The sequence below is a fragment of the Rhincodon typus genome, chromosome 3 (assembly GCF_021869965.1).
Source record: "Rhincodon typus isolate 14 chromosome 3, sRhiTyp1.1, whole genome shotgun sequence".
Classification (NCBI taxonomy): domain Eukaryota; kingdom Metazoa; phylum Chordata; class Chondrichthyes; order Orectolobiformes; family Rhincodontidae; genus Rhincodon; species Rhincodon typus.
Window position 1 is genome coordinate 85,972,533 of NC_063334.1, and position 25,643 is coordinate 85,998,175.

Consider the following 25,643-nt stretch of genomic DNA (forward strand, 5'->3'; position numbering starts at 1 on the left):
CCCCCTCTCTTCCTATTTATTTCAGAACCCCCTTCCCCTCCCCCATTTCTGAAGAAGGGTCTAGGCCCGAAACGTCAGCCTTCCTGTTCCTCTGATGCTGCTTGGCCTGCTGTGTTCATCCAGCTCTACACCTTGTTAAATCATAAGAGGTGTCCCTCAGGGTAATGTCCAAGACCCAACCATCTTCAGTGATTCACTAATGATCTTCCATCCAACATAATGTCAGAATGCACAATATTCAGCATTATTTGTGACTGTTCAAATACAGAAGCTGTCTATGTCCAAATGCAGCAAGGCCTGGACAAAATGCAGGCTTGGATTGATAAGTGGCAAGCAACATTCATGCCACACAAATGATATTCAATGGTCAGAACTGAACTGGAGCACCCATATAAATGTGGCTACAACAGTGTATCAGTAGCTCGGAACCCTGTGGTGAGTAGGCACCTCCTGTCTCCCCAGTGCCTGTTCACCATTTACAAGACACAAGTACTGAGTCGCACTTGACATGATGACTGAAGTTCCAATACAGCCCAGGAACTTTGAGGATAAAGCAGGACAAAGCAGTCCACTTGATTTGCACTTCATCCCACCTCCTTCAGCATTCACTCCCTCCATCACTGACACACAGAGACAGTGTCTAAAAGTTGCATTGCAGTAATTCACTAAGGCTCCACTAACAACATCTTCTATACCCATGACCTCCACCATCAAGGAGGACCAGGCCAGCAGATGCATGTACCACCCTGACTTGAATCTGTATCACCATTCCATCATAGTCACAGGTTCATCATTCTGGAACACCCTTCCTAACAGCATTGTGAATGTCTCTACATGCCCATTACTGAAGCTGGTCAAGAAGGCAGATCACTACCACCTTCTCAAGGACAATTTGAGATGTGCAATAAATGGTTGCCTAGGCAATGACGACCACATTCCACGAACGATTGAAAAATATCTGAGTGAGGAACAGGATACTTCAAAATTAAGGTTCCTTCTTCAATGCTTTTAAATCTACAACAAAAGAAGTGCTTTTCCAGCAGGACACTACAATAAGAGTGGGGACCAAGCAGGCTGGGAGGGAAAGGAGGTATGTAGAGGGAGAGGGAAGTAGAGTTAGTGTGTGTAGGGCAGAGGGAGAAGGTGTGAAGGGAACCCTGCATTCAGCAAATTACCGCTGCGGAGAAGGGAGCAGGGTGGTGCACAGTAGTTGAGGGGATTGTGCTCATTACTTACCTCAGAAAGTAAAAGTGTTCCACTAGTATCTGCAAAATTGTCCTGAGCATGTTTTCCATGGATGTTCCAGTCAACAGTTACATTTCCCTTTCTAGGAGAACTCCTCTCAATCCAGAGCAACACGCTTTCTCCTACAAATTAGGAAGTTAAATCAGATTTAACTATCAACCCATTTTTAAAGTGAATATGTTGTATGTCTATCAATTGTGCATCATTCATTTTACCAATTAACCAAACACTTCATGCTAAATTATACAGATAAACTAAAAACAAAAGTATCTTAATTAGTAATTGTTTAACCTTGAAGTGCTGAAATGTCCAGTCTTCATAGGTCAAATATTGCACATTAGAACTTTAAAGACTAAGTCAATCAAGAAATACTTTCTTTCCCAAATACCAATGATAAGAGAAATGGTTCAAATCTAGAATTGGTCTTGCAGCACAAAGCAATTTTACGAAAGAAAACAATTCAAAGTAGCTTCTTTTAGCCTATTGCTTTCTAGGTGCAAACAATTTACAGTTGTACTCTATACAATAAAAATGAAAACAAATCTAGTTCCAAATTTCAATTGTTAAAAAAATCAATTTAATAAATGCTAATTACTGTACCAAATGTTTTATATTGAGAAGTAGATATGCTGTTTTATATCAATACATTTCATAAAATGTAATTAACTAAAGCTGCAAATGGACATTTACAATTTAGTAAAGATTTCAACCGAACAAGTTCACTAATTAAACAATAACATAACCACAACGAAATACAATATCCATTCATTTATGTGTAGTAGACCTATACACATGCACAAGTTGTTTATGTGGTACGAACTACTCTCCATCACCAAGCAACCTCTGCACTCCCCCAAATCCCAGTCCTCCTGTCATAGGCATCCTGTCTGATCGAGTTGGTTATAGATTCCATCTTTGGACCAGATCATTTGAGGCATTATCAGATTGCTGCTCGTTCCTTGAATTTGATCTTAATCAAGTAAAAGTGTGTGTGTGTGTGCGCGCGCGCGTATGTGTGTGTGTGTGCGCGTGCGTGCCTGCATGTATGGGAGGGCGGGAGGAGGATTGAGAGTGAGATAGGGACAGAGAGGGGCAAAAGTTTAAAAAATTCAATAATAGTATCAGCAAGTGTGAGAGTGGGGTATGAATGAATGTGTGAAGGGGGTGTGTGAGGTAGATGGTAAATAGGAAAGGTACTAATTGGGTGGTTGAGGATAGTTGAACCAGATCAGGAAGGTGACCATGTCGACAGCCAAATGGCCAAGGGGGTTATAGTCAGGTGTTGGGTGGTCAGGATTGGTAGCCATGTCAGTTAAGGGGTGCAATGCTCAATCACCAACTCGGAATGGAAATTCTAATGTAGCTGGGGAATGACCCAAGAGAACCCTGATTTCCATAGATGCCTGATGCTCATATCAGTCATACATCTGCTCTGATAATTCAGAGACCAGAGTTTTTGGATTTTTTGATCTGCAATTACCAGGTAAATTCATTGTTCCATATTTTCAGTACAGAGTCATGCTTGATGGGAAACAAATCGAGATTCATTATTGTAGCGTTACAACCCTTTCTTAAATTCATGCTCTGTTTAACTGGAGGTAACAGTAGACAGGTGAGGAAATTTCCACATCTTACGTGTTGCAATTTTTGTTTACAAAATTTCAGTAATAACAGCTGACTGAGTTGAAGATGGCGGCTATAAAGGTTTCCAAATAATTACTTGCAGGGTGATATAAAGAAACTGTGAATTGCTCTGATAAATGGACGGACATTGTGCAAAACTCAATAAGTTGACTTCCAACATGGCTTGGAAAGTTTGTTTGAAGGGAGTGACTTTCAGGGAAAGAAGGCCGTGAATTCAGAACAGAGAGAGTAGAGAACCAAAACGAGTATTAAAATAACAAGCAAGACAATTCATTCAATAGAGATGCTGAGCATGGAAAGGAATTACAATAACTTCATGTGAAAATTGAGCTCGCGCTTGTGGATACAGTGGACAATGAGAATTTTAAAGAATGATGTGGAGCAAGCAAAAGTACCAGAGGAAGTAGCAGAAGAAATGAAGGTTTGATTTTCTAATAAAAAGTGTAACACGACAAACAGTAAGTTTAGAAATTATCATTCAAATAGCTATGTTTTATATTCATGAATGATTAACTACGACTAGCTTTACCTCATATGAATGAAGAAATAGAAAACAGCTTTAAATGGTCCAAATAGTACTACATTCTGTGTGCATAAATGTGTACATGATTATGCACACGCTTGGGAGTGCTGTATTCCCAGGTGCAAAAAGGGACAACTCAAAACATGCATATGAAGAAAATGCCACAAAGTTTTTGCATGTTGCAAATAATTTTATCAGTAATAACCAATACAATGTTTTGCCATTTATTTTGAAGTATTATCAATGGAATGTTTTCACTCATTGAAGTTTCTTTCCAGTTTAAAGATCATGAATTCAGAATAGCTCAACGGTTATATATTGAAACATGCAATCATCTTTACTGCCAAGTAACTTACTTTACAGCAAAGCTGGAACATGACACAGCACAAAATAGTTCTAACTATCCATCACAGTGTTCTTGTTGCACTATATTTTTGTTGAATTCAACAATGCCAAATTGTCATGCATGTATGTACCAGCTAGAACATTGTGTCATATTAGTGCATGCTAAGCCCATTAACACTGCAGAGTTAGATGAAACACATGCAGCAAAATATTTACATTTATCCGCAAGGGCAAGGGTTATGAGACTATTAAACATATCTATTCTATATTTAAAAAATATATAAGAATGTGGTTGAAAAATCACAGAAGTGTAAGAAAAATGCCATAAGGCTTTAAGCAAGGCTTTAGTTGCAGTTCAACATCCATTGAAAAATGTAAAAATTCAAAGTAATCATAAAACAAAATAGCAACCATTTATTAAATTTAAAAAATACATTGGATGGTTGTTTGTTCCAAGTGAAAACATGTTTTCAAATCAAAAAAAATCACAAAAGGAAAACTTACAATTTCAGAAATGTTTTTAAATGCTGAAAAACAATTTCAGTCTAAAATAAATATGCAAAAAATTAGCAATAGTGTTATTTATATTAAACATACAGAATGTGAAAAAATACACTTCTAAAAACATTAAAATGGTTAAAAATGTTGCAGGTTTAATCTAGTCCCAAGATTTGCAATAATTCTGCTCAAATAAATTAGACTTTTCAGTTTAAATTTAATAAAACAAGTTTAGAGAAAGATTTTTCTAAAATAAGGCAATGTTTTAAAATGATGCAATTACATTGTAGTGATCACAGAAACACATTGTGATAAGAATTGACGTCATCAGACAACCTTCAAACAGTTTTGCCAGTACATACAGTATTGCATTGGCTTTTAAATATTGTTGAATAAATGACAGTTCTACAAACCTACATATCTGGAAATTGGAACATGTGCACCTGACACCTTCTCCCTTTAAACACATAATCACAAATTGTACACCAGGCTTGCACATCATTTTCTAACCATTTATGCACTGCAATTTCTGAAAGGCAATCTTAACGGGAGCTTCAAGCCAGAAAATTACTACTTGAATCACATATTTAACAACTACATTCAGATTTCACCAAACATAGTTTGAAAGTAAAATTCTGTAATAAAAATACACATAATAATTTTGTACGTTACCAAAAAGGTATTTCATTTCTTTCTTAATCAATTAACACTATTACATATACAGGTCTTAACCTATTCAATGTCTCACAGTTCATCACAGAATAATTCTTTTTCAATGTTGTTAGGCATTTGACCAGCAATATTTCAAAATTGTGAGATAGGATTTTTAAGCATGTACCTGTAACACCTAATTAGGAAGAGTTTGTGTTATCTAGGATAAGTATATTTTTGAAAATTGATCCACTGAGGTAACAACATTCAGATTTACGGTTATTTTACAACATACTAAAGTTATTGCAACAATCTAAGAAACTGAAATAATTTTACTTGGATCATACATAATGAAAGTCTAAAAACTATCCATGGCATTTAAGTGGATTGGCCATGCTAAGTTGCCCATACAATTCAGCGATGTGTAGATCAGGTGCATTAGCCATGGGAAATGTAGGGTTACAGGGAAAGGGTAGAGGGATGGGTGTGGGTGGGATGCTCTTCGGAGGGTCGGTGTGGACCTGTTGGGCCAAATGGCCTGTTTCTACACTGTAGGGATTCTATGGCATTGCAAGATTACAAATTGAAATAATTTTACTTGGATCATACATAATGAAAATCTAAAAATTATCCATGGCATTTCTAGATTACAACTAATTTCAAATTATAAATATATTAAGATATGAATTCAACAACACTCCACCTACATTACATGACCCCTTACGACTGCTGCCCATTGACATTTCCTGGATGTATCTGGGTACCCTTTAAAAATCATAAAACAGTAATTTCTGAAGAAGGGTACCGACCCGAAAAGTCAACTTTCCTGATCCTCTGACGCTGCCTGGCCTGTTCCTCCAGCTCCACACTGTGTTAACACTGTTACACGTGTCAACAAAAGTAGACAGGGATGGAAAGCAAACAATGAGAAATATAAATGGTGTGTTGGCCTACATTGCAAGAAAATAAAGAATCTGGAATTAAGGTCTAACAATGACTGTGAAACCATTGACAAATGTTGGAAAAACCCACCTGGTTCACTGATGTCCTTCAGGGAAGGAAATCTGTCATCCTTACCTGGCCTGGCATACATGTGACTCCAGACCCACAACAATATGGTTAACTCTTAACTACCCTTGGCCAATTAGGGATGGGCAATAAACACTGGCCTAAACAGAGATGCTTAAATTCCATGAGTGAATGAAAAAAGAGGAAACAAAAACAAAAACTGAAATTGTTGGAAAAACTCAACCGGTCTGGCAGCATCTGTGGAGAGAAATGAGATTTAACATTTTGGGTCCAGTGAACCTTCTTCAGAACTGAAGGAATGGCAGAACTGTCCTATAAGGAGAGATTAGTTCAATGGCGCTTGTATTCACTATAAATCATAAGGATGAGAGACATTCTGATTGAAATGTATGAGAAACTCTAACGAGTCTAAACAGACAAGATGCAGGGAGGATGTTTTCATAGGTTTGCTCAATCTAGAATAAAGACACAGAATCTCAGGATATGCAGTAGACCATTTAAAATTGAGGTTAGGAAAAATGGAATCACTCAAAGGTTCAAGAACCTGTGGAATTCTCTACCACAAAAGGCTGTGAAGGCTAAGTCATTGAATACATTCAAGAAAGAGATTGATATATTTTTAAATATTAAAGTTATTGAGGGATTTCGGGAGAAAGCAAGAATATGGAATGGAAGTAGAGGATCGGCCATGATTATAGTGAATGGCGGAGCTGGCTTGAAGGGTTGAATGGCCTACTCCTGCTCCTAGTTTCTATGCTTTTATATTTTTGCCATTAATATTTTTTGTTTCATTCACTCACAGGACAAAGGCCAGCATTTATTGCACGTCTCTAACTGCCCTTGAAAAAGGTGACTGACAAATATATGACTTGCTAGGCTATTTCAGAAGCCTATTAAGAGTCAACCATACTCCTTTAGGTGCGGAGGCACAAAGACCAGATGGGGCATATTTTCTTCCTTACAGTATATTAAACAAATTTATAGGGTTTTATGGCAATCATGTAGTTACATGATCATTGCTGGGGCAGCCCATGGCCAGAGGTGGCACAAGATGGCTATGGATTTTTAGTTGGCATAAAAATGGCTGAAAAGATTTTTAGCTGTAATAACCTAACTAACTTGCTAGGTTCAGAATTAAAGTGAAATCATTAGTTAGGATAATGGTAGCTTTGAGAAGAAGATAAACTCACGGTAACAGAAAGAACAAAGAATCTTACAAATTAAAATACAGGACGTTCTGCAGATATCTGTAAGAGGCAGTATGATAGTAGATGTTTGGGAACAGATGGCCCAAAGTTTGTAGTTTAGCAAGAATTAAAAGAAAGGTATGATCCCACAATTAACAGAGACTGGTTTTAATAAACACCCTTGCAGGAAGATTAGAACAACAAAAAACTGCAAACCAGATAATCTCATAAGAGAAGCAAGAGAGAAATAACGTAGCAAGCGGTGGAAAGGTGGGGCAGAAACAATTGTGAACCACTTATGTCACTCTGACCACGAAAGAATTAACAATCGCCACTTTGAACCTAACGAACAGCCTAAAGAATCATGACAATAAAGTCCATCCTGTTATCAAATTTCTATTTTAAACCATCTTACAGTATACAAAATAGAAGTTGTAAAAGGCAGCTGCTATACAGAGACTGGATTTGTTTGACTTTTCCAAGTTGGATAAGAGCAAAGCTGCTTCTGAAATTGTTAGCTTGTGACAGAATTGTAGTATTAGGTGTAACTATGTATAACTTTATAATTAACTTTATGGTACAGCTGATATTACAAATATTACAACAACTGGTAGAAATTGACATCCTTTTTAATCTTCTATGATAAGGTCAGCATGGTATATGAATTGTACGACCAAATTTGAAAAGTCTTTAGTAATAATCAAGTATATGATGCAACTGGCGAATGTCTAGGAAGGGACATAACAATCTGTGCTGGAATGTAAATTAATGGGATACATTGTAAGATCCCAAGGCCTGATAATAACAATGTCTGGCAAACATCATGAGATCATGGGGAACCTAAGGTGGACCATAAAGTTGTCCATCATTGATCACGTATCCACAGAATTGGAAGTGTAGGTCAAAGGGGTTGTGACAATGTTGCATGCAACCACAGTAACACGGTGTGTATAAATATCCTGTACTTTATTAGGAAAGGTAGAGTGTCACTGATCTCCAATGTGAGCTGTCATTATGAGGGCAACTGGGCTCCATGTGAAAGCCAGATTCAGAGTGGTTCCTGGCCTCTCCCACACATGTGGTAAAAGACCCCTGAATAAAGGTCACTTGTACTGCTGAACACAGAACTGGAGACTCCTCTTTGACATCTCTCCCCAACTGTCAACATTAATGATAAAAATCATTCAACAAACTAAATGGCAGAGAACATTAATCTCTGAATAATTAGTCTGACGCTCCAGACTACTCATTTTCTAGTTCAATAACAAACACAATACCACTTATCATGCGACAGTACTCTTATTTGAAGCTAATCAGATAGAACTGAAACCTGTAAGGTCTTCTTGGACTAAAATAACTTTCAACTTACATTATATTTACTGTTATTTAAAAGCCAATGCATTCTCAAGATTTATCTTCATTTTAATCAAAACTGCTTTTTTTAATCTGGTCAATCAGAGCTTTACTTCAGCTGCAGCAGTGACAGGCTAAACAGAAATATTAATGCAAAAACACCACACTGTAAAAATATCAGTATAAATCATATCTTTAAATAGCTAAACTGAAGACATTGTATTTTTTTAAAATCCTGAGCCATCTGTAAGAATTTCATCATTTTTACAGAAGTATTAATACTGGGTAGGGTTGGTTCAAATTTCCATTCACTTTTTGGATTACAAATTAAACAATCAATTTTTAATCTTTTACAGTTAGCAGGGATGGGAACATTTCATTATTCTTATGGAAAAATGACAAATATAGATGGCCCATGAGCATTCCTACATATTATAAATCATGTTAAAAATTATTAGTGATTATCAATATACTGTTCATAAGAAGTATTGAGCAGCAATAAACCCTTATATGTAATCTGTAAAAGTATCAATGTTCAAAGACCCTAAATACGTAGTCAATTTAAGCTTGTCAAACATGATATATAATAATCTCCTGACAGGACAAGGTATAATCCCTGGACTAAAATCCAAGAAAGAAGCATGGCATGGATTAGTCCTTAAGAAAAATACTTTCATCCTGTTGAAATGCAGCAAAACAACAGACACTAGTAACTCTTCATTTTTCAGCCTCCAACTGGAATGAAGCCAAAGACATCCTGCTGCTTGATGTTGATTATACACGGCTGCCTGTCCTTTTAACATTACAAACAAACAAAATTTGGATTGCTTTTTTGCTATGAGTCAAACGTCATTTTAAGGTTTACCTGGGAGAGGATTTTCTTTTAAAATTTTGCACATTATTTGTGAGCCTTACTGAAATTCATAAATTGGTGAAGAAAATTTTCAAATCTTTAAGGATCAAGGATTAAAATTTATCTAGTTAGAGTACCAAGAGAATAAAATAAAAGCAACTTGTCACAAAATCCACCAATTTTTCAACTTTACATACATGTAGAAAGTTGGTTATTATTCTATTCACCTCCATTTTTATAAAACAAGAATTGAGGAAAAAGTACCTGTCAATAGCTAAAATAGTAAAGCAAGGCTTAGGAAGACTGTGGCACTATAGAAATTGATGATTATGAGAATGGTTGTCATTACACACAGAAACCAACCTTCATGTCCAATTACAGACCGGGAGGATGCGTGAAAACTAATTACTCCTGCAACATAATCATTGGCTAATATGACCACAGTGACAGTGTCAGAGCTGGGCAGAATACGACTGCCACCCTCAGTATGCGTTAGACGGACTAGAATGGTTTCATTGTCTTCTGGTTCTTCATCATCGACAATTGTTAATGTGATAAGTCTCCTATCCTCACCTGCATATGAACAAAGAGTTACAACAGAAGTTTGTTTTTGATTTTCCTGATTTATTTACTTATGTTTTATGATTAAAGTAGGGTGCAAAACTACTGTAACCATTTTCCATTCCAGGTAATTATGAAGGAAATTCTGAAACACTACACATCTGTTAAAGCAAAAGGATTATTTTGTGTTGAAATTTTATGAGAATATCTCAAATGATTTGAAACTATTATACAATATCCCATAAAAGTCCATTATTAATACAATTTATGTACTTAAAAAAGGAAAGTGGCATGAAAATTATTTCTGCTACCTACTACAAAATGAGACGTACACAATATATATTCAAATAAACATAAAATCATAAGATGTAGGAGCAGAGGTAGGCCAGTCAACCCACTGAATCTGTTCTACCATTCAATGAGATTATGGTTGATCTAAGAATTCTCAACTCCATTTTCTTCTTTTCCCCATATACCTCACATGGGGCCAGTTGGCTGGTTTGTGATGAACAGTGATGCCAAAAGCATGGATTCAATTCCCACATCTGCTGAAGTTACCATGAAGGATTCTCGTTCTCAACCTCTCCCCTCACCTGAGGAGTGGTGAGCCTCAAGTTAAACCACCACCAGTCATAGAGTCATACTGTCATAGAGCTTGGAAACATACCCTTCAATCTAACTCATCCATGATAACCAAGTTTCCCAAACTAAACGTGTCCCATCTGAATGCATTTTCTATTAACGTAGCTATCTAAATGTCTTTTAAAAGTTGTAACTATATCTGAATCTACCACTTCCTCTGGCCATTCAAGCAGGCCATTCAGCCCACTGAGTCCACACCGAACGTCTGAGGAGCATCCCACCCAGACCCACCCCCCTACACCATCCCTGTATTTTCCGCTCAAGACACTATGGGCAATTTAGCAAGGCCAATCCACCTAACCTGCACATCTTTGGACTGTGGGAGGAAACCTGAGCACCTGGAGAAAACCCTCGCAGACATGGGGAGAATGTGCAGACTCCACACTGACAGTTGCCTGAGTCTAGAATCGAATCTGGGTCCCTGGCGCTGCGAGGCATAAGTTCTTACCAATGAGCCACCGAACCACCCTCTGTGTAAAAGACTTGGCTCTCAGGTCCCTTTTAAATCTTTCTCCTCTCACCTTAACAATATGGACCCTAGTTTTGAACTCCTCCACCCTGGGCATAAGACCTTATCTATGGCCATCATGATTTTATAAACCTCTGTAAGATCACCCCTCAACCTCCTATGCTCCAGGGAAAAAGTCCTAGCCTATCCAGCCTATCCTTATAACACAAACTCTCCAGTCCGGGCAACATCCTGGTAAATCTTGAATGAGACAGCAGCCCTATAGTCTAGTAGGACAGCCTTGGCTTTACCTTTACTTATGTTCCTCAATTCCCTTACTGATTAAAAATCTGTCTAGTCAGCTTTGAATAAAATGCGTGACCCAGCCTCAACAATCTTCCGTGGTAAAGAGTTTCACAGATTCACCACCTTCTCAGAGAAGAAGCTCCTCCTCACCTCTGTTTTATATGGGAGCCCCTTATTCAGAGATTATGCCAACTGATCGCTGACTCTCTCACAGGAGGAAATAATCTTTCTGCACCTACCATGTCAACCTCTTTAAGAATCTTGTATACTTCAACAAGGTTACTTCTTATTCTTTAAAATTCTAATCAGTACACACCCAACCTGCTCAACTTTTCCTTATAAATCAAACCTTCCGTACCCAAGATCAGTCTAGTGAACCTTCTATAATGTCTCCAATGCCAATATATCTTTCCTTAGATAAGTAGATCAAAAATGTTCACAGTATTCCAGGTGTGGTCCAATTATTGCCTTGTACAGTTTAATCAAGACTTACCTCAATATTTTGTTTTGGCTTTTAAAGTAGAGACAGTTGGATATTAGTCAATTCTGAGAAGTTTTTTTTAAATGACAGGTCAGTAATGAATGGAGTGCTTCAAATTCAAGCAAGTATGTGGCTGCAGTTAAGACTCAGGCTGAACTACTGGATAAAATGGATAAAATGCTTGCACTGTTGAGTTTATGACAGAGAAAATAACCACATTAAGACCATTAGTTTAGTTTTGACTTCAGAAGAGAAGTTTCGTGGTTTCAGTTCAGAATCTGGAACAGTTTCTCCCAACAGGAGAATCCGGAAGTTCAAGGGAAGCAGACATCCTAGCCAAAGTCTTTCAGTTTGTGGATTTACAAGTCAGCAGAGTTTGGACAGAAATCTTCAAATTATTCAAACTGAAAAAGTAAAGGTTAATCAGAATTGTGAAAGTTTTGTACCAGTGGACTCAGAAAACAATCTTATATTGCCCCACACTACAGTAAAAGAAACTGGAAAAACCCAGTTAAGTAAAAGCTTAAAAAATTGAGAAAGGAATGAAATTTCTCTGGAATTGAGTATTTGTAAAAAAAAATGTTGGGAAACAGGTTAAAGTACTGCTTTGCTGTTTATGTTAAGGCTTTCCAACAGTTTTACATATAGGTCTGTTTGATCTTTCTTTCTTCATTTTACGTATTAAATTCATGTTTTGTTGTTAAGAAATGTCTGCAGCCTCCCATGAATGTTTCATTGACTAACCATCATGGTAACCATGGTAATGCAAAAATTAAACAAATGATCCAACAGGCCAAGTTTCGTACTGGAATGACTTGTACTACATTACCATCAGCTGGGATCAAAGCATAATTTCATATATGTATTTAAGAGAGAGCTGGGTAAATGCAAAAGAGTGAAATATCAAGGTGGATATGATGATAAGATGAGAGAAAGTATGGCTGGTTTGGGGAATAAACACCAACACAAACCTTCTATGCTATAAATTCAATGCAAAATATTCCAGGCATATTATTTGATACATCTCAACCCAAGATTAGGAAAAAGGGTAACAAAAGTCCATGCTAAGAGAAAAATACAAAAGGTCATTAAATTGTCATATGTAATAGAGGGGGGTTTCAAAAATATATGTTAAGTTTAAATACAAGATGGGCTATCAATAATGAAATCATCAAGAGAATACACATTAATTCACACACATATAACTTCTTTACCTTCTCCAAATGTTAAAATTTCGCCATCACCAATGAAATCAATGCTTGTTGTAGCCGTGCCACCAACCACGCGCCACTCCACTGTTACCTCACCAAGACTCCCACCACTCCTATCTATGACCAGCTGCACTGTTGTCTGAGTTGCTTCCATTACTTCAAGATAACTCCCTTCATCTGTGGCATTCGGATGTGTACTGTAAATCAAAAAGATCCCAAATGCATCTCCATTCATAGCTATTACAATAGTGGAGATATTTGGTTGGCCAATTGTGGGCTGGTTTGCTGGGATGACCGTTCCATTCAACAGTTCCACATTTGAAAGCAAAATGGAAAATTTTTCATCACATTCCGGTGCACTGTCAGTTTGAATTGTAACCGAGAGATTAGCAAACTCTTCTCCATCATGCATGCTCGCCCATAACCCAGTGACTGGCTCATAGTCACTGCCAGCTGTTGCCTGCGTACTCAGCAGAGCCGATATACTTGAACTGTTCTTGCGATAGATTATGAATTCTGTACTGTTGGTCAGTATGTTCGACAATGAAGCTATCCAGGAACATTGGGCTATCCCAGAGATATTTGTAAATGAGAAGGCTGAACAAGCTTCTTCCTTGAGACAAATAGCTGCACACATATGAAAAGCATTCCTCGTCAGAGAAACATTTTCATGAAGAATAGGCTGGCCACTTGCAACTCCAGTGATTGGTGGTTCGTAATAAGAGAAAATGTCCTGTCCTTCTTTCACCAGAAGGTCCACAAAATCAATTTTGGAGGTGCTGTAAAATATCCGCAGTTGCCCAAAACGGCCTCCACTACAGGGAAAGCAAGCACAATTGAACACTGGATTAGAAAATACATATAGGCACCTTGTTTACACACTATTTTTAGTTTCTGTTAAATATATCTCAAGATTAATGTTTCCAATCCGGATTAGCTTCAGTATCACAACAACGCTCGCGTTTTATATGCTGCTTAACGGCAACTGATCATAAATATCAACATGCACTTATTTAGCACCTATATTGTCAAAAAAATTATCAGGTGCTTCATAAGAACAATCAGCAGGAGTAGGCCCCTTGAGCTTGCTTCACCATTCAATAAGATCATATCTTATCTGACACGCTAAAGTGCTTAGTATTCCTGATATTTCAACTCCTTATCCAGAATTTATACACAAGAATCTACGCATCGTCTGCCTCAAAATATATTCAAAGACTCTGCTTCCTCCACCTTTTGGGATAGAGTTCCAAAGACTTGCAGCCCTCTGTGAGAAAATATGTCTCCTCATCTGTCGTAAATCAGCAATCTCTCGTTTTGTAACATGCGCGAAAACACACAGATCCCTCTACGTATCAGAGATTTGTAATCTCTCACCATTTAGATAATATGCTGCTTTTTATTATTGCCAAAATGAACTATTTCACATCTTTCCCACGTTATACTTCATTTGCCAGATTTTTACCCACTCACTCAAATTTTCCATATTCTTTCACAGTCTCCTACGTCCTTCTCACAATTCACTTTCCTACCCTACTTTCATCACCAAATTTAATAACCATACTGTCATTGCTTCATTCCAAGTCACTTATATAAATTGTAAAAAGTTGAGGTCCCAGCACTGATTTCTGTGGCACACCACTTGTTAAATTTTACCAATCAAAAAACTGCCCAATCATTCATAATCTCTGTTCCCTGTATGCCCATACCATGAGGTCTTATTTTCCAACAGAACCTCTGATGTGGCACTGTATTAAGAAACTTCCAGAAATCTAAGTACAGTACATACATTGGTTTCTCTTCATCCCAGCAAGCATTTCTTCCACAAGCAGTTGTTTGTTAGCTCGCTGAGCCAGTTGTTCTGTGGTGTGCAGACATTTCGTTACCCTTCTAGGCAACATCATCAGTGCAACCTCTAATCGTTGGTCTTCTGCTTTCTTCTGGATTTATATGATCCTCTGGTGTGATAGTCTTGTCGCTTCCAGTTCTGTTGGTTTTGCAGCAGTCTGTATACAGGGTCTATTTCTTATGTGTTTGTTAATGGAGTCCCGTGATGAGGACCAGGCTTCCAGAAATTCCCTTGCATGTCTAATGTTCACTTGCCCCAGTATAGTCACTTTGTCCCAGTCGAACTGATGGCCCTCATTTTCTGTGTGTATTGAGACAAGTGAATGTTGGTTGTGTATTTTTACTGCCAGCTGGTGTTCGTGTATCCTGATCATCAGTTTCCTCCCAGTTTGTCCAATGTAATGCTTATTGCATTTGCTGCATGGTATTCTATATATCACGTTGATTTTGTTTGCTATCAGTATGGGGTCTTTCGTCTTTGATAACATTTGGCGCAGTGTTGCTGTAGGTTTGAGTGCAATCATGATCTTATGTGGTCTTCGGAGTCTGGCAGTCATTTCTGATATATTATTGATGTACGGTAGCGTTAGTAGTGTCTTCCATTGTACTGTGTCCGCTAACTGTCATTTGTTTTATAGGCATCTTTGGACGAAACTTCTTGGGTATCCGTTGTCGGTGAAAACTTTGTGTAGGTGTTCATCTTCCATTCTCCAGAGTTCTGGGGTGTTGCAATGTGATGCGGCTCATTTAAGTAGTGTCTTCATGCAGCTATGTTTATGTATGGTAGGGTACTGAAGTCAAGGATTTGGTCCATGTGTGCAGCCTTCCTGTATACTCGGGTTGGAATTCGCCGTTAGTCAATCTCTCTACCATTATGTCTAAGAATGTTATCAAAAACTAAAGATCCCATACCAACAGTCAACAAGACTAACGTGATATACAGAATACCATGCAGTGAGTGCAATAAATATTATTTTGGACAAACAGGGAGGAAACTGACAACCAGGACACACGAAGATCAGCTGGCAGTAAAAATACACAACCAATATTGACTTGTCTCAATACACACAGACAATGAGGGCCATCACTTCGACTGGGAGAAAGTGACTATACTGGGACAAGTGAACACCAGACATGCAAGGGAATCTCTGGAAGTCTGGTTCTCAACTGGGACTCCATTAACAAACACACAGAAACAGACCTCGTACATAGACTGCTGCTAAAACAGAACCGGAAGTGACAAGACTATCACACCAGAGGTTCATATAAATCTAGAAGAAAGCAGAAGACCAACGATTAGAGGTCACACTGATGATGTTGCCTAGAAGGGTAACAAAATGTCTGCACACCACAGAACAACCGGCTCAGTAAGCTAACAAACAACTGCATCCACGACCCGAGCTACAAATGTTCGCTAAGACAGTTCTTCTATAAGTTGGCTAAAAATATTTTCCATTCAGAAAACCATGTGAATCTGCTTGATTGTCTTGAACTTTTTGATCAGACTGTTATAAACCTTTAACAGCAGCTTCTAACATCTTCCCTATGACTAATGGCAAGATAACTGGCCTATAATGCGCTGCTTTCCATCTCCCTTTCTCAATAAACAAAAATTAGGTTCAGCGTTTTCCAAGCTAATGGAATGTTCACAAATCAAGGCAATTTTGGAAAATTAAAACCAATGCATCAACTATTTCACAAGCCATTTTTTGTAAGTCCCTCGGATGATATCCATCAGGACCTAGGGTCTTCTCACCCATGGTTCCAAAATTTCGCTCAGTACCACTTCCCCGGTGATCACAATTTTCTTCAGTTCTCCTATTCCTTCCATTTTACAATTTACACCTATTTCTGGGATGTTACTTACATCTTCCAGAGTGAAGATGGATGAAAAATACCTGTTCAGTTCATCTGCCATCGACTTACTATTCATTATTGATTCTCCAGCCACTTTCTAAAGGAGCACCTGACGTTCAATCACATTTTGTCGTTAGCCACGGATGGCAGGTCCTCCCCTTCGAATTGTTGTTTCTTGTAGGAATATATCTATTCTGTGTATTGAAATAACCCTTTAAAATTCTGCTACTTCATCTCTTCTGACCCATCCCTTTATCTAATTTTCCAATTCACTTTGGGTAGCTCTGCTTTCATGACCGCATAATTGTCCATATTTAAGTTTATTTCACAAGTTTTGAACATACTTGCCTTTCTCTCAAACGGAATGTAAAAGTCAATAATATTAGGGTTGCCACTACCTAGAGGTGGCTTTACTATGAGACCACAATAATATTATCTCCTATCAACATCTCAATCCTTTTGACACCCCCCCCCCATCCCATTTGAATTGTTCCCTGTGCCACACTAATATGGGCAATTAACTCATCCACCCTGCAGCCGTGAACTTGCTGAAAGAGTTTCAAATTTTATCAGCACCTCTCCTATTGAAGACATCTGATACTTATGTGGTCCAAATGTTTCTGGCCACATATCAGCCAAAAATTGACTCATATTCCTATCCAAACAGCTCAAAGGCACCAACGTTTCAAGATTTAAGGAGTTGCAAATAGAACTAAACACTCTGTAAACCTCAGCAAGCATCACCTCTTTTGATAGAAGATTAAAATTTGAGTAATTGATCATAAACTAGGACAAGGGAACTATCTTGAGAAACTCCTACAGCCATGTCCTAGGGCTGAGATGATTGATGTCCAAAAAGAGCAATCATTTTGCCTTATGCCGGGTATAACTCCATTCCATGGATGTCAATTTTACTCGTGCTCCTTAGTAACATACCCAGACAAACACTGCTTTTAATGGCAAGGGCATCCACTCTCACTTTGAAACTTGGAATTCAGCTCTTCCATTTATATTTCAATCAATAGAGGTCTGAAGCTCACTGGTCTTGATGAAATGATGTTGATAAGAGATTTGAAAGGGAGGGACAATTAATGATTATAGGGAAAATTCACAAGGTCATCCATCATGAGGTCAGAACAGGAAGTTGTATAGTTCGTAGTTTAGAGGGAATATGGTTGAGGAACTGGGAGATGGACATAATGAATTCAGAAAAGGCAGGAAAGTGTGGAAATAAACTGGATAATCTGATGTAGATTCAGGGAAAGATGGAGCTAGAGGTCAAGGAATAACACAGAGGCAGTTGAACAAATGGTCTTAAATGATTTCCATAAGTTCTGCGCACTTTTAAGATTTGAGTACGGTGGGTGCAGGGAAAAGGAATTTAAGGAAAGATGGTAGTGAAGAATGAAAAACCAAGGATTGTACTTGCCCTCAGGAATGTAAAAGTCATTTTTACTCAAGGGAAACTATCGACTATGTTCAACTGCGATCCTGCTGTTCTTTTCCGATTAAAAGAAAAATCCAAGGCAAGGGGTAATAATATTTGTAATTGTTTCAAGCCACATATTCTGGGATTTTTACCTTACAATCGTATTATTCCAAATGCAGCACCATACGATCATGATGCTTCTACATACAATTGTTGTTAGTTTAATTTTCAACTCATTAAATTGAACACAAACTGTTCATTATTTTTCAGTCTGAAAAACAAACACTGACAATGATAAGTATGTATTTAAATTAGGATTCCCAATATTCTGTAGTGAAACTCAAAATTGACTCTTTTACATATACAACTCAAATAAGATGCCCAGTTATACTCCAGTAAAGCAGTTGGGCCTGCAATGTTACCTCTGACTACACAGCCAAAAATATGAACAAATATGAAGGAGCAACGTGTTGTATTTTAGTTGTTGCTCTTTATTATTTATTGCATGAGCCAAGATTTTGCAAACAGTGGTGAAGAAGGGATGTCATTCATCATTCACCTCACTGACAGCTGCCTGCAAAATTTGCTCAGCTTCTAGAGTACAGATTTGACCAAATTTGGCACCTGATCCAGTAGATAAGATCTACAAGGGATCTGTATTGTCTGTAAGCAGGGCAAGAAACAATGCGACTCTTCAACCAAATAGACTGAAGAATCTTCACTGCACATGCAGAATCCAACACAGGAAGCATAAAGCAGGAAAGATAATTTAGACATGAATGATGCACAGAAAGCAAAAAAAAATTTGGAAAGACAGATAGTACTAAGAGATAGAAGAAACACAGTAATGTACATATTTGAAAAGATCTAATTACCAAATCTGCTAATCTTCTTCTTGGGATATTAAAGCTCACAATTGTCAATTCAAATTTTCAAGCACAGAGATTTTGATTTTTATGTTCTCATCACTTACCAAGCTATCAAAGCTCATTCTTAGCCCCAACTGTTTCAGCCTATTTTACTATGGAACTAATGAGAAAACAGCACAATTCACACTGTTGCACTCACTTTAATGTCAAGTCTGTCAGTGAAGAGTGCAACAGACCACCCTGTGGATGAGCAGAGTATCACTGATGGCAATTTTGGAATTCTGCATTTAACTGAGCAGATATTATTCCAGATGTTACTGTCTAAACAAGTGCAGAGTTAAATGTGAAATTCAAAAATTATTGGCAGACCTTCTCCATTATAATGATGAGCTTTGTTAAAGCTCACTGTTATCCTTTTCAAAATATGGCCCATTATAGTGTACCCCAAATATCACAAAAAGATTAATCAGCTAACTTTCACAGATTATTGCACACCTTCTTTTCACAGTGATGTTTATTTTGGAATTTCCTTCCAGTGGTTCCTGCACTCTGTACACTTTCTGTGTGAAATAAACAGTACCGTGTGGGTTGTCATTGGCTGGAACAATAATACTTGCCACATTATTCCTCCCAATGGAGCTTCCATAAGTAGAACTGGTAAGTTTTACTTGGATGGTCTGTAAAGGAAAACAATTTGCATTGAAATTAATTTATAAGGCACCTTAAAATCACTTCAAAGTTACATTTTCCATTCAGTCTCCTAGATTCAAAACTTTAAGTGGAAAATTCAGCTTTTAGTTTCTCGAAAGTCCTGTGTGCAGAAACTATTTTGCTTACATTTTGACTGTTAAAAATCATTTTGGTCTTGTTTTGCAGAGAGATTATCAGTAGATTTGAAGGGGAAAAGGACACTACCTGAAGAGGGAGAACTGTTACCATCATCAACTAACACTGGAGCCATGAAGGGAAGGTAAATGGTCGGCAGTTTAGTCAAGAGATAACAAGGTATAGAGCTGGATGAACACAGCAGGCCAAGCAGCATCAGAGGAGCAGGAAGGCTGACATTTCGGGCCTAGACCCTTTTTAGTCAATGCAGATTTGAGAATAAAATGTGCTCAGAGGTGTAGAAGGAAATTTAAAAACTTGCAAATTTAGAGCTACAGCATATAGGAAATTCATGGAGGAAGTTTGATCTGGTGGATTAAGAAAAAGGGAAGTGACAGGCAGCCGACCACATGACAATAATCTGAAAGACAAAGGAGTTCTTGAGTTCCTTCTAGTTGTTGGAGGTGAGCACAGAGGAGTCAAGAGAGGGATTGAAAAAGATTTCTAAAACTGATGTTTTGTGATAACTGTGGAAAGTATGAATATCTTTTATATCGCAAACTGATCCAAATTGAATTTTAAACAGGCAACTGAGCACACATGTTGTCACCTGCTAACAGTTTTATGGTAATGCCAGTACCACACAGAGGTACATGTACACTTCAAATGTCACATGATCTCCTGATGCTTCGCCATCTCTGTCATCAGAGGTTGATGAATGGAGGAATTAGAGCAACTTGAGTGAGAAGTGTGAGGTTGCAACCACCAGACACATATTCTTCTCCCCTCCCCTCCCTTGTCAGCATTCTATAAGGAGGGTTCCCTCTGAGACACCCTGGCCCGCTCCTCCTCCTCCGCTCGCAACACCTCTCCACACACCGTGCACTTCATTCAATCTACTCTACTGTGTTCACTGCTCACAATGTGGTCTCCTCTACACTGTTGAGATGTAACACTGATTGGGTGATTGCTTTGCAGAACACCTACTTTCTGTAAGTAACAATGACCCTGAGCTTTTCTCCGAGCGTCCAGTTTCCTGCCACTTCTATGTCTGTCTCAGGTCCACTGCAGTGTTCCAGGAAGACTCAACACAAGCTAGGGGATCTTACAGCTGATTTGTGTTTTGGTAGTTAAAACACACACAAGGTGACTACTTCTGGCTCTTTCAGGAGGCTATAGAGAAACAAACAATCAGGTTAATTCGAAACTAGAGTAGATTGTGAATAGACAAGTGGGTAGTTTACAAAATGCACTCACTATCATACGTTTCAGGCCTAAGGTATTTTAATTCCCAGTTGTTAAAGTCAATCAAAAATTAAGGGAAGATGATGCAGAGCAGCAACCAACGAAGCGAGACTCTGCAAATCTCTGACTGGCGATCAATCTGAAATTAGGTTTCTCAATTGAGACCTGTCATACTGGACAGTGCCCTTACAATGAACGAGGCAGCAGAAACACATCTTCAACCAAGCAATAATTCAATCTACAATGTTCCTTGTGTTGCGACTAGCGGACTAGACCTCTCTTCAGACTCACTGCAAGGAGTTCTGACAAGCATCAGCAATCATGTGCGATGACAGTACCTTGTCAGCAAGGATCCACGCAACAATTTATGTCATTGGCGTAAGCTAATGATGCACCAGTGCGTGTAAAAGCACTTAGATGCTGGTGTTGCTGTTAGGAAAGTAAGCACAGATTCATATGACTTCTCTTCTTGCAGTCTCAGATTAACTGCACATTAAATGAATAGGTTCTCTCTCTATTGTCAAAAATGCTTAGTTATATCATTGTATATTTGGTTAAAGAAAGCTAATCTGTGCCTAAAATAAACATAAACAGTTTTGCAAAGTGGTTCCCAAAAGCCATAGGTCTTTTCTTGGTGATTCAACAGCTGTCAAGATCAGACAGACCTTTATCTTAACAGTCAGTAACAAAGGGCAAATTAAATAATTCAAGGACTCCAGGACTTTCCACTGAATATTCAGAAAGTTGTGAGAACTCAACTTATTATTTATAGTGTTGAACTGGAGTTAGGAAGGACATCACAAAGAAAACCAGTATAATTGTTCTGTGGAACAACAATTCATTAAAGTTAACATTTGCAATCATATTGTTTTATCTGATAAAAGTTCGCTGAGTACAGCCATTTCAAAGAAGGACCATACGGACAACATAAGAGAAACATCTTGAACCAGCAACTACTTCACAACAGGGACAGAGGAAGGTATCAAGAAAAAAAACACTTAAAGGACTGCTGCCTTGAACCAGGCTATGAAGAACCACAACCTCAAAGGTTCCAAAAGTGAATCAAAGGAGACTTCACGCAGTCAAAGGAACTGTTCTGTGTGCTGATTTCACTTGTGGGAGCAACATCTGACTTGTAGATTACAGAAGCCATTTCAGTTACTGAATCTAACTTCAAGTTTCAACCCCTTCAATGCAGACTGGTGCCTTTAAGAGGTGAAAAGCTGGTAATAGTTCCAGATCCCATTGCCCTTTCAGTCTACATTGTCCTCACTGATCCAGAATATTATGAATTCTCTAAGATTCTTGTATTGTGCATTTATCGCCTCCTTGGTGTAGCAGTGAGTGGTTAGTTGGGCAATGCTGCAAATATCCCCTGCAGATCCCTGGAAAGATTCACTGCATGGAAGTCATAAGTTTCAGTAACCTACAGTGCTACTGGCATAGGATGCCCAAAGCATTCCGTGAACTGAAAACCAAAGAACTGCAGGTGCTGGAAATCAGAAATAGAAATTTCTGTCCTGAAGAAGGGTCACTGGATCTGAAACGTTAACTCTGCTTTCTCTCCGTAGATGTTGCCTGACCTGCTGAGATTTTCCAGCAATTTCTGATTTTTGCTGCTTGAACTGAGGTCATCCTGCATACTGGGGTATAATTCTCTAACTGTTTCCCTGGGTAGATACGGTCTCCTCAAATACTGTGTCTCTCAAACATTTGTAAGTAAGAATCTTCCTGGTTCGAGAAACTCCTAGATGTGTCAGAGGCCCGTGTTGTTGTAAATTCGTTTCCCACTTGCGTACCCTTCCGTCACAGACACAATTTGTAACCGTTTTTGTGCAAAGGGAACTGACATGCAGCCTTGTGCATGACTCTCTGAGTCCGCTTGCTATTTTGCCTACACCAGCGGATTCACAAAATCCAGTCCACATCATTGTGATCCTACCCATCAGGGTCTTCTCCAAAGGAAAGCTGCTACCATCTCAAGTTCAGTACCAATGAGGTGGAAGAAGTTTGTGTACTCATATCATTTCCTGCTCAATTTCATTGATTTCAAGAAGATTTTTGATAATATCCATCAGCAGTCACTTTGCTAATCGCAAGGCAGTATGGAATCCCAAAGCACCATATTAACATCTTCAGAGCCTCATGCTATGGCTCCAGCTGCTGCATCAAGACCAGTATGACCACAAGTACTCGTTCAACATCAGAGGAGTAAGGTAAAGGTGAATACTCTCCCATTTCCTTTTCCTCTTGTTGTATTATGAAGGGTGGACAAACAGGCTTTCCACGTCCACGCACTGTTATTGGTCTTTTTCCAGCAAGAGTTTTCTCACTGAAGACAAAGTAGGTCAAAGTAACAATCACTCTGAACCATTCTAATGAGAAAATTAATTCCAGAGTAATAGGGAACAGTGGTGCAGTGCTGATGTCACTGGTCTGGTAATCGAGAACCCTAGCCTAATGTTTTGGGAACATGGGTTCAATTCATCATGGCAGATGGTGAAATTTGAATGCAATAAAATAATCAGAATTTAAAAAAAAAACTAGCCCAACAGATTCATACAGTGATGGAGCATGGAAAAAGACACTTTGGTCCTACTCATCACGACGACCAGACATCCTAAATTAATCTGGTTCCATTTGCCAGCATTTGGGCCATATCCCTCTAACCCTTTCCTGTTCATATACCCATCCAGATGCCTTTTAAATGTTATAATTGTACCAGCCTCTACCACTTCCTCTGGCAGTTCATTTCATACAGGCACTACCCTCTGTATGAAAAAGGTGACCCTTAGGTACCTTTTAAATCATTCTCCTCTCACCTTAAACCTATGCCTTCTAGTTTTGGACTCTCCTACCCTGGAGAAAAGACTTTGGCTATTCACCCTATCCATGCCCCTCATGATTTTATAAATTTCTAAAAGGTCACTCCTCAGCCTCAATGCTCCAGGGAAAATAGCCCCAGCCTATTCAGCCTCTCCATATAGCTCAAACTCTCCAACCTTGTAAATCTTTTCTGAATCCTTTCATGTTTCACAACATCCTTCCTATAGCAGGGAGATCATGGTGACATACAACCACTGTTGACTGTGACAAAAACTCATCCAGGCCACAAATGTGCCGAATGTCTTTTAGGGAAGGTAATCTGCCAATGTTACCTGATCTGGTGTACACTGGGGTCTCTTGACTCGTTACTGTCTCTGGACAATTAGGAATGGGCAACAAATACTGGCCTAGCCAACAATACCTGCATTCCATAAAGAAATTAATTAAGCATGTTGCATCGAGGGTCCTTTCACTATATTTCCACTGTGAAAATCCACAATATCTATTAATTGCTTACCTTAAGAAACCCAAGAACGCAATTTTAATCTATTCAGTCAAAACGAATTACATGATTCAAATACAGATGTCACGATTTCATTTAAGGCCATTATGTCTTCCCTCATTTGCTTTAGGCAGCAACAATAAACAGATCATAATTTATTTTACTAAGAGGTGAAATTCTTTCAAATTTATCCTTTTCTTTTGAAATACCATAGAAAAAGCTGCAAAAGAAACTCCAGAACGAGCTTCCCCAATGACATCCAGTAGCTGAATTGCCTTACTAATAAATACCTTGACTGGCTTTGTTGCTTTTGACAATTAATTAATAAATTAATAGTCTCAGTTTTTCTCTCTCTTTCTTTCTCTTTCTCTCTCAAACAATCCAAAAGCAAGATTCAAGGCAGCATTGGATTGAGAGTTAGTTGACCATTTACCATTATCAGTTGTAGATTCTAGATTATTAATCTATATTTTAGCAATAAAATAATCATTGACAGCTGACAGTATTACGCAGAGTGTTCTGGAAGCACATTTAAGGATATGTGAAAGAAGTGTGATTGAGTGATGGAACTGTGCACAATATCCACTGTCAATGCTCAAAAAAAAGTATTGGTAAAACAAAACTTCAAGACTTTACTGGAATTGCTGATCTACAGTATTTAAAACCTATGTTTTTACCTCCTCAATTTCAGGGAAATCATCTGCTCGAAGTTCCAATTGTAGGTTTTGAATAGTTTGCCCAGGAGCAAATGTCACCTCACCCAAGGCCACCTGAAGATCATCGGTAACTTGCTGATCATTTGTCATGGCAACCCACTGGACTGTAACAGTACCAAGTGTTCCAGCATGTCGAACAACTGGTAGATTTATCTTTGTAGTTTCAGATTCTGGCTCTTCGACAATAAATTCTATCGTTTCAAAAGCTACAACAGAAAATAAACCATTAGTGCTTTACAGGTATTTTCCGATAAACGTGTTCAGATATGGAGCAGGTAGGACTTGAACCAGGTCCTTCTAACCTGAGGTAGGGACACTACCGCTGCACCACAACAGCCCTTCTCAATTTTTACAGTCTTCCAATTCCACCTTAATTCTTTAATTTGGCACAGTACAAATACATTCAAGGCTCTGGAGAGAACACATTACGATCTATAATCATTTGGAGTGTTTGACACTAATTCACTTTCGGGGAACACAGATCCTGCCTCAATAATCTGATTAAGTTCTCTGGAAAAATGATCTATCTGTTACTCCAATGACAATTAG

General features: G+C 38.3%; 1 protein-coding gene across 1 annotated transcript in view; it reads right to left on the reverse strand.

The window, feature by feature from the left end:
- Positions 1 to 25,643, reverse strand: part of adgrv1 (adhesion G protein-coupled receptor V1) — a 407,915-nt gene that overhangs the window by 252,038 nt on the left and 130,234 nt on the right. The window contains exons 31-35 of the mRNA XM_048593741.1: positions 25,056 to 25,300; positions 19,476 to 19,657; positions 12,981 to 13,792; positions 9,692 to 9,901; positions 1,237 to 1,367 (exon numbers count right to left, since the gene is read on the reverse strand). Of these exons, the coding sequence (XP_048449698.1) occupies positions 1,237 to 1,367; positions 9,692 to 9,901; positions 12,981 to 13,792; positions 19,476 to 19,657; positions 25,056 to 25,300 (1,580 nt within the window). The remainder of the gene's footprint in view (positions 1 to 1,236; positions 1,368 to 9,691; positions 9,902 to 12,980; positions 13,793 to 19,475; positions 19,658 to 25,055; positions 25,301 to 25,643) is intronic.